Genomic DNA, 9,735 nt, shown 5'->3' on the forward strand with positions numbered 1-9,735 from the left:
AGTCGGACATACGGAATCGGAAATATACAATAGATTTCTTATACATAAATAAACAAATGGGCGGGAAGAACCAACCAGGATGGGCAATACTCGCCTCCGTGTCTTTAATAAAACCATGACTTTACGTCATCGACTAGGAAAATCATTAAGTTTTACAGCAAGACACGGAGGCTCATATTGCAAGTTCAAAGCTGATCAATAATAGACGAGAACACATGAGGAGGAGGACGAAAATAAAATTCTCTAAAAGTCGTGACCCTAGACCAGTCAGCAAAACGCTAAATGTCCTCCAAGCGAGCCCCTGATACCGCCAAGGACGTGGTCGTCGCGCCTCTGGCCGAATGCGCAGTAAAAACAGAGGTATCTACTCCAGAAAGGGACATGACCCACTTCATCCATCGTGCTAGAGTAGGACTGGAAACCGGTCCGAAAGGATGACGAATGGAGAGAAACGGTGGGCCCGCGTCCGAGACTCATACTCCTGCAAACAGGCCACAGGACAAAGCGCAGGTGTGGCCGGAAAACAGGGATAAGACACCGTCCTGATATTAGTCTTAGTGCGTCGCGAGATGCTGTCCTGCAGGAACACCGTCGAATCCCTGATGAGTGGAGGAAATAGCCGAGCGAAAGAGGTTGATAGTCCTATAGGCTCTCCCCGCTTCAAAAAGGGAAGTAAGGAATTGCAACAGTTGAGTCACAGGCGCCGAAATGGGATCCAGGTCCCGTTCCAAGCACCAGCTAACCCAAGTCCCCCAAGATGCCCGATAAGATTTTCTGGTGCCGGGAGCCCAAGCGTTGTCCAGGAGGCGTCTAATTGCCTCCAAAATACCTTCAACCTCTCCTGGCGTCCTGAGACTCGGCAAGCCAGAAGCTGAGGCGAACCGTCCATCAGTAGAGGGTGTTGTATGCCTTGGGGTCTGTGGAGAAGATTCGCCTGACACGGAAGGAGGAGAGGCACGTCCACTAGAAGTTCCAGGAGGATCGGATACCAGGCTTGAGTCCCCCAAAAGGGGACCACCACCAATTCCGCCGCCTGACGATGAGTCTGCAACAACATCCTCGGAATCATAGCAAAAGGTGGAAACGCATAATGCAGAGCGGTCGACCAGTTCTGAAGGAATGCATCCACCGCCTCCGGGCGCCAGCTGAAGAACCGGGGAAGGTGAGTATTGAGTCGGGAGGCAAAGAGGTCTATGGCAAAAGGACCCCAGACTTCCAACACAGTAGAAAACACCTCTGGTGCCAGTCTCCAATCGCTGCCGTCCGCGAAGTATCGGGAGCTCCAATCTACCCGGTAGTTGTGTAAGCCCGGAAGGTATTCCGTTTGCACCATGATGTCCCTGAATAGGCAATAGGACCAGAACTCTTTCGCCAGGCGCGCCAACGTTGCCGACTGGGTTCCACCCAAGCGATTGACATAGCGGACTGCCGAGACATTGTCCATGCGCAACCTGGCGATTCCGTTGGCAAGACTCCTGATGGCGAACAAACCCGCCAGAAGCTCCAGCGCGTTGATGTGGAGGCGGGCTTTGTCTTACGACCAACGACATCCAGTGGAAATCCCGTCGCAGTGAGCACCCCAGCCCTGGAGATTGGTGTCCGACTCCACGGTGAATTCCGGTTGAAAGCTGAAAATCGCTCTGCCGTTCCATGTCTCCAAGTTGTCGATCCACCAACGAAGTTCCTCCCAAGCCTCCGTATTCAGAACCACCGTATCCGCAAAAGTGGCACCGGAAAGCAGGTGTGCAATCTTCAGCCGCTGGAGGGCGCGATAATGGAGGGGAGCTGTGAATACCGCCTGAATCGAGGAGGCCAGCAGGCCGATGATGCGGGCCAGGTGACGCAGGGACAGGCAGGCAGTCGATAGAGCGCGTCTTAGTTCTTTGCGGATCGAACGTAATTTCTCCGCCGGAAGGCTGAGGGATTCAGAGATCGAATCCACCGCAAAACCCAGGAACTCCATCCATTGTGCCGGTATGAGGCAGGATTTCTCCAGATTCAGGAGAAACCAGAGACCCGTCAGGAGATCCGAAGTCCAACGCAGATGTTCCAACAGGACCGACCGAGATTGGTGCATGATGAGGACGTCGTCCAGATATATGACAAGACGAACTCCACGACTCCGCAGCCAGGACATGACCGGGCGCAACAGTTTGGTGAAACACCAAGGTGCTGAGGATAGGCCGAACGGGAGACAGGTGAACCGTCAAACCTCCCCTCTCCACCGGAAACGGAGAAGGTCCCTGGAAGTCATTGCAACCGGGACCGTCAGGTAGGCGTCTTTGAGATCCAACTTCACCATCCAGTCCCCGGGATTCAGCAAGTCTCTGAGCAGGTGAATCCCTTCCATTTTGAAGTGGCGATAGCGTAGTGGCGCAAAGTTTTATCACCGGGCGCATTTGACCGCCCTTCTTCTGCACAAGAAAAATGTTGCTGATGACTATGAAAAAGGGAAACAAGCTCGATGTCTATGAACGTTACGTCCGGTTGTGAAAATGACAGAGGAGGGGGAGGAGGGACGAGACTCGGGGAGTCTGTGAGCTCTATGTAGAAACCTTTCACCGTGTTCAACACCCATGGGTCTGACGTCATGTTTGACCAAGCGTGGAAACAGTGACGGAGTCTGCCCGCTACACAATGAACCAAAGAAGTCCCCACTGGGGATAGACTTACTGAAGGACTTGCGGAAATTAGGGTTCCCTCTAAAGGACCTCGATCGCCATTGGTCACCTCTGGCTGGGAAGAATGGAGACGGGTTCCTCTGTTCCTGGAAAGGCGGTCTCTGGGTGAAGAAGCCTCTGCCCGAGCTGCGGGCTTGAAAGCTGGAACGGCCGGACAGGTGGCCCCTGCTACTGTCGGCCCTGGTGGAGACCCGTCCCTGAAAGACCCTGCGCATTGAGGTCTGGGCTTTGTCTAGGGCCGTAAACACACCTACGAAGCGACTGAGGTCTTTGATAAAAGAATCCCCAAATAACAGACCCTGCGCATCTTTACCTGCCTCGGTAAGGGCCAGGTTTGCCATTTAGGGTCAATTTTAAATAGGATGGCCTTACGCCGTTCAATGGCTAGGGACTAATTGGTATTACCCGCGATACAAATCGCCCTTTGTATCCAGCCAGTAAGCTCCTCCAGATCAATAGGAGAGCCTTCAACTCTGACCACCTCGGCCATCTCAAATAGTTTGGCTAGGGGGCCAAATATATCAAGGATCTGGTCTTGGCAGCTCCGTAATGCAGAGTCCAAGCCTTTACGGGGTTCCAGCCTGTTTTCTACAAGAACTGGGTCATCTTAGGGTCGACAATTGGGGTCTCACAAACTTTGTTGGGGACCAGGGGTCTGGGGCACTCAGCCCTGAGCTTGCTACGAGCCTCCTTGCTCGAGATAGTTGCTGACATGAGCAGCAGGGTCAAACATCAGAGCGCCTGAGGGGTCCACCAGGGAAGAGGCCGCATCTGCGGCGGTGGAAGCTGGCTCCTTAGCTAAGGAGGTGGAAGGAGTGGGGCATACAGGGTCTGGCATAAGGTCAGCAGCCTCCTCAGAGTGGCAACTCGCCTCCGCATAAGCCTCCGTCTCAGACCCAAAGTCTGACTCAGAATCACTGTTGTGTGCTCTAACACATTTCCACGTGCGCGCCTGTTCTGCCTGGCGCGGTAAGGCTCTCTTGCGTAATCTAGGCACGCTATCATGGGTCGCTGTAATCACACCAAATTCTCCTGTGTGGTAGGAGGTTCAAATTCGGTAGGCTACGGATTAGGCATAATAGGAGTCTGCCGGGATGCCGGGAGGGGCCAGGGGCATGGGCAGACAAGGCCTGTGATATGGTCTGCGATAAGATAGAGGACATAGACCCCATTGCTTCCAAAATCGCGCTGGAGACTGAGCGCTGTAAGTCTAGGGCCTGAACATTTATGTCTGGCATCCTGGGCTCCCCAGTGGAGGGAGGGGGGGTTAGGCCCAGAGGGAGGCTGATCTGCTGACATAATGAATGTGGCCACAACTGACTAGTGCACCAGGTGAAAATTGTAACTAACCTCCAGGGAGCAGACCTTGATATTAGAAAGAATACAAGGATAAAGCACCTAAGACTGACAGGTAACGAGGGGGTTAATCACCCCAGACAGCCGCAGAGCAGGAGCACCGCACCAAGCGTTTGATTCAGTACAGCAATGGCCGCCGAAATCCCGCGATATTAGGCGCGAGAAGTGCCAAAGATGGCCGCCGAGATCTCGCAACCACCAGAGGACAAGCAGGACCGGCGCAGGGCGGACCCAAGATGGCCACCGGGATCTCATGCGATGACGCAACCATCAGGGGACCGCCGGACAAGTGAGAAGCGCACAGGTACAAGCGGAAAAGGAGGGGGGAGGGACGGGAGCGGTGGAGAAAACCGCCGCGCCATGCCCGCAGGAAAGCCTCCTAAACAAAAGCAGGGCACAGCAATAAACCGCACCAATGAGAAACAAGCACCCAAGAATCGCAGGCACTAGACAATAGCGGGGGCACAAGCCAACAAAGAAAAGGGTGCCAAAAACTCACAGTACAAGATTAAATACAGAGCCCCTGAACTAAGCTGAAGTTCAGGGTTTAACCATTTGGGGAAAAAAGAGAAACAAGGCAATTGTAAAACAGTACACTTAAAGGGAAATGCACAGATGTTACTTATCTGGTGGCAGCAGCAAAGAAAGAGGAAGATCCAGAAGTGGAGCTGCCTGTTATAGGGGCTGTCTGGGGAGGGCCTATGGTTGTTATGGTTACATGGTTCTTATGTTAATTTCTTTGCTGCTATTAGTGGACAGTAAAGTAAGAGATAGCAATATGAGCCTCCGTGTCTTGCTGTAAAACTCAGGATCAGTACAGGATAAGTAATGTATGCACTCAGTGACTCCACCAGCAGAATAGTGAGTGCAGCTCTGGCGTATAATACAGGATGTAACTCAGGATCAGTACAGGATAAGTAATGTAATGTATGTACACAGTGACTCCACCAGCAGAATAGTGAGTGCAGCTCTGGCGTATAATACAGGATGTAACTCAGGATCAGTACAGGATAAGTAATGTATGTACACAGTGACTGCACCAGCAGAATAGTGAGTGCAGCTCTGGAGTATAATACAGGATGTAACTCAGGATCAGTACAGGATAAGTAATGTAATGTATGTACACAGTGACTGCACCAGCAGAATAGTGAGTGCAGCTCTGGAGTATAATGCAGGATGTAACTCAGGATCAGCACAGAATAAGTAATGTAATGTATGTACACAGTGACTCCACCAGCAGAATAGTGAGTGCAGCTCTGGAGTATAATACAGTATGTAACTCAGGATCAGTAATGTATGTACACAGTAACTGCACCAGCACAATAGTGAGTGCAGCTCTGGAGTATAATACAGGATGTAACTCAGGATCAGTACAGGATAAGTAACGTATTGAATGTACAGTATGCCGCCGGAGCTCTCAAACACTAGTGTGAAACTAGGCGAAAAATCTGCCTCCTAAATAATTTGATCGAAATTTCCTTTCATACGTTTAGGAATAGGAGTATCTTGTGATTTCATGGAATGGATATGCTGGAGTCCTCAACAACGCAGTGGCCGGTGGTTTTTCCCACATAGATGAGAGTAGGGCTGATGTCAGCACCCGGGATACCCGGGCAAGTGCCAGGTCCCACTGAGTCTCCTCACTCCAAAGACGTTGCCTGGTCAAAACATTTAGGGCTTGAGCCCTCGATGTTTTGACCAGGTCCCCGAATGTTATGGCCACTGGCCAGGGCTGCCACCATGGTAGTACTGTCGGTAATGCCGTCAAGGGGTGACTGGCTGGAGGCCATGTTCATGTCTGTGCGCACTGGTAACGGGGCCTGGAACTGCCCACCACGGCAGCATCACGTGTGGTCGGTCCGGGCTCCAGCGCTGCCCTACTAGTACTCTCTAATTACTAATGAAGTGTGGGGGGGAAGGGGGTCTAACTAAAAATCGGTCAGGCTCCACCCACCCACATCTTTGGTGACCACTACTAGTAGGGCAGAACTGGGGCCTGATAGATGCCGCAAAGAGCAGATGCAACGCAGCTGTGGTAAGCGCTCTGATGGGGGCCCGACCTGAAGTAAAATGACAGTTGTGGCCCCGTGCAGATGGGGGGGGAAATGTGGGCACAGTAGGGCGATTACTGAGGGGTGAAAATTGCTAGGGGCAGTTGGGGAACGTTACTATGAGCATGATAGGGACCTTACTGTGGGCACTATAGGGGCAGTTGGGGGGGGGGGGACGTTACTGTGGGCACTATACAGTGCTCCAGATGGCGACCAAAATGGTCTCCAATGCGACTTAGAATTGCAAAATGGAGACAAGACTTTGTAGTCTTGTTGCCATTTGCGCCTAGACCCTCTGCTGCTTTCATCCAGCAGACATCTGCTGGGTGAAGATCCGCCCCTCACACTACCCGCCATAGAGGGTGGGCGTGGCTTGGGTTACCGCATCTTGTGCTCCCGATTCCAGCAGTCTGGCAAGTTTGGAGTGGTCTGTGCTGTGGAGCTGAGCTGCTGGAGACATTTCAACTAAGGCCGCCCCGAGCTCCCGCACAGTCCATGGCTGATAGAACAACGTTTTATGTGAATCGACTTTGGATGTTAATACTGTACGGAGCAGGAGCTCCGTACAGTATTAGAATGTATTGGCTCCGATGAGCTGAAGTTATTGCTTCGTGAGACTTTGCGCAATAACTTCATTAATTTGTACTGTAAAAGACCATTTACCAAACTCAGATTACCACTTGGAACTGAACCAGAGTTTGGGAAATGTCTTTTTACAGTAAGGCCTCATGCACGCGACCGTTTTTTTTTAAGGTCCGCAAAAACGGGGTCCGTAGGTCCGTGACCGTTTTTTCGTCCGTGGGTCTTCCTTGATTTTTGGAGGATCCACGGACATGAAAAATGAAAAAAAAATCTAAGTCAAGTTTGCCATTGAAATGATAGGAAAAAACGGACACGGATCACGGACGCGGATGACAATCTTGTGTGCATCCGTGATTTTCACGGACCCATTGACTTGAATGGGTCCGTGAACAGTTGGCCGTGAAAAAAAATAGGACAGGTCCTATTTTTTTCACGGCCAGGAAACACGGATCACGGATGCGGCTGCCAAACGGTGCAGCTTCCGATTTTTCCACTGACCCATTGAAAGTCAATGGGACCGCAGAAAAACACGTTAACCGGGACAACGGCCACGGATGCACACAACGGTCGTGTGCAGGAGGCCTAAAAATGTATTTTATGAAGTTATTGCACAAAGTCTCACGAAGCAATAACTTTTTGGGCTCATCGGAACCAATACATTCTAATACTGTACGGAGCCCCTGCTCCGTACAGTATTAGAACGAAGTTTTATGCGAATCGACTTTGGATGTTTCATCCGAAGTCGATTCGCTCATCCCTTCTGACAACACTAGGCATGCAGATTTATTTGTGTGTGTTTTATAGGACTGGGTCCCCATGAGGTCCCAAGGAGAAGCCAGAGATCGGTAAACCCTGTAAGAACAAGTATAAGCACCGGCAAAACAGTTGGACGTGTGAATGGACCCTTACACAGTGAGCAGCACTAGAATATGGGCAATCTTTCCTCAAGGAACAAGAGCAAACAAGAAAGGTTTTCATTCACTGACAGGCAGGCAGAGCGGGGTTAAGAATAAAGAGTAAAGCTCCTGAAGTATTATACTTTTATCTGTAAAATTATATTTCTAAATGTAAAAAAACTAAACAAAAGCTTTATGTTTCTTCTCACCGAATGGATTCGTGTATTTGTAGTGGGCGCGCTTCATTAGATACCGCCATATCTGCTGCTGTCCTGCTTCCTCCTGATGACGCTGCTTTGACAGTGAAAAATGTCAGGTGGATAATCTTGTTTATTTCTGCTTATTAGCATTTGATCTAAGATAGAGACAGGGGATCCGGGACGCCGCGTGTGATGCGCGTGACTGTGTGCACAGCATGAGTCCCAGGGTTATAACACTGCACAGTAAAGTACGGTATTATCAGGACAAATATGAACGGCACAGTTCATTATTCTCTAAATGGAATTCAATAAAGTCACAGTTTACGCGCTCGTTAGCGGGCGGCTGTTGTACCTATGGGGCCACTTACCTCATTAGGATCTTTCTTCATGTAAGAACACAAACGAGCAGCCGTCTCCACTGAAATATATTCCCAGCAGGCGACGCCACGTTATACCGCCAGGACACATAATAGGGCAGGCATGGCCAACCTACGGCTCTCCAGCTGTTGTAAAACTACAACTCCCACCATGTCCTGCTGTAGGCAGTCTGGGCATGCTGGGAGTTGTAGTTTTGCAACAGCTGGAGAGCCTCAGGTTGGCCAATCCTGTAATAGGTGCAGCACAACACACCCAAGGAGGCTCATAGGGGTATGTATATATATATATTAAAAAACAACCACCATCTGGATGGGGGAAGGGTAACGGTCACACAGTATTCTGTGCACAAAAATCTGCATCACGTTTCTTTAGATGCACGCTATTTATTGTGGATTTTCATTCCCGCTCTTTTCAATGGGAATCATTTTTCGGCGAGATTCACATCAAGAATGGACAGGACACCTCTTTTTCCCTATTGCGGTTTTTCTATAGTTTAACATGCGAATTCCCCATGGAAATCAGTGCGGAAGTTCCGCATGGGTTTTTGGGCAGATTTTAGGTGCCGAATCTGCACCAAAATCCTGCTTGTGAACACACCCTAGAGGTTGCAGGACTCTGGGAAGACACGTCACCCATCAAAAATCATCATAAATAAAATTTGCAGGGGCATATTTATCGCCGTACATTATAACTTGCAATAATAAGCAGCAGATTTAACAAACTGGTGTAAAGCATAACTGGCTCAGTCGCCCATAGCAACCAATCAGATTTCACTTTTCATTTTCCAAAGGAGCTGTCTAAAATGAAAGGTGGAATCTGATTGGTTGCTATGGGCAACTAAGCCAGTGCTACTTTACACCAGTTTGATAAATCTCCCCCTTAGTGTCCAGATCACTGTGCGCACCGCTGACAACCTCTAGGACAGAGATCAGACACTGCTGACAACCTCTAGGACAGAGGTAAGACACCGCTGACAACCTCTAGGACACAGATCAGACGTAGGACACTGCTGACAACCTCTAGGACACAGATCAGACACTGCTGACAACCTCTAGGACAGAGATCAGACGTAGGACACTGCTGACAGTCTATAGACCGGCGCCTCCTCTATATCCGTGCTCTTACCCGGTCCTGCTTGGACAGCACGAGCCGACAGCCGCCCAGCCTGAACCTGACCAGGTTGTAGATCTCCTCCGGGTGTCCTAGAGACCTCAGGAAGTCCATGTCCGCGGTGTAAGATGAGAGATGCTCTGCCTCTGCAGCCCCACACGTCCTTTTATGTACCCGCCAGCGGTTCATCCCTCTAGCTCCGCCTACACCTGTCACTCCCGACCAATAGCTGCGCGGCTCCAGTGTAGACTGAAGACTCTGATTGGAGCGAGTGACAACCAATTAGGGAAGACCTGTTGCCGCGGAGACGGCTCGCGCTAAGGTGATTGGCTGTATGGAAACGCGATGTGACAGAACTGCGGTCCAGCGACGTTACGGAGAGTCAGTCAGATGTTGTGTCCCTGTGGGCAGGCAGAGGCATGCTGGGAATTGTGGTGCCTCAGACGTCAGGCGAGACTGGTGTTGGACTACAAGCCCCAGC

General features: G+C 50.6%; 1 protein-coding gene across 2 annotated transcripts in view; it reads right to left on the reverse strand.

Moving 5' to 3' along the window:
• LOC122944550 (squalene synthase-like) overlaps window positions 1-9,398 on the reverse strand; it is a 30,295-nt gene extending 20,897 nt beyond the window's left edge. The window contains exon 1 of one of the 2 annotated variants that reach the window (XM_044302951.1): window positions 9,270-9,398. In XM_044302951.1, the coding sequence (XP_044158886.1) occupies window positions 9,270-9,368 (99 nt within the window). In that variant the 5' untranslated portion in view covers window positions 9,369-9,398. Of the gene's footprint in view, window positions 1-7,775; window positions 7,858-9,269 lie in introns of those variants that run through there. The other variant, XM_044302952.1, reaches the window with a different exon arrangement.
• Between the last annotated feature and the right edge of the window lie 337 nt (window positions 9,399-9,735).

Source organism: Bufo gargarizans, chromosome 8 (assembly GCF_014858855.1).
Source record: "Bufo gargarizans isolate SCDJY-AF-19 chromosome 8, ASM1485885v1, whole genome shotgun sequence".
NCBI lineage: Eukaryota > Metazoa > Chordata > Amphibia > Anura > Bufonidae > Bufo > Bufo gargarizans.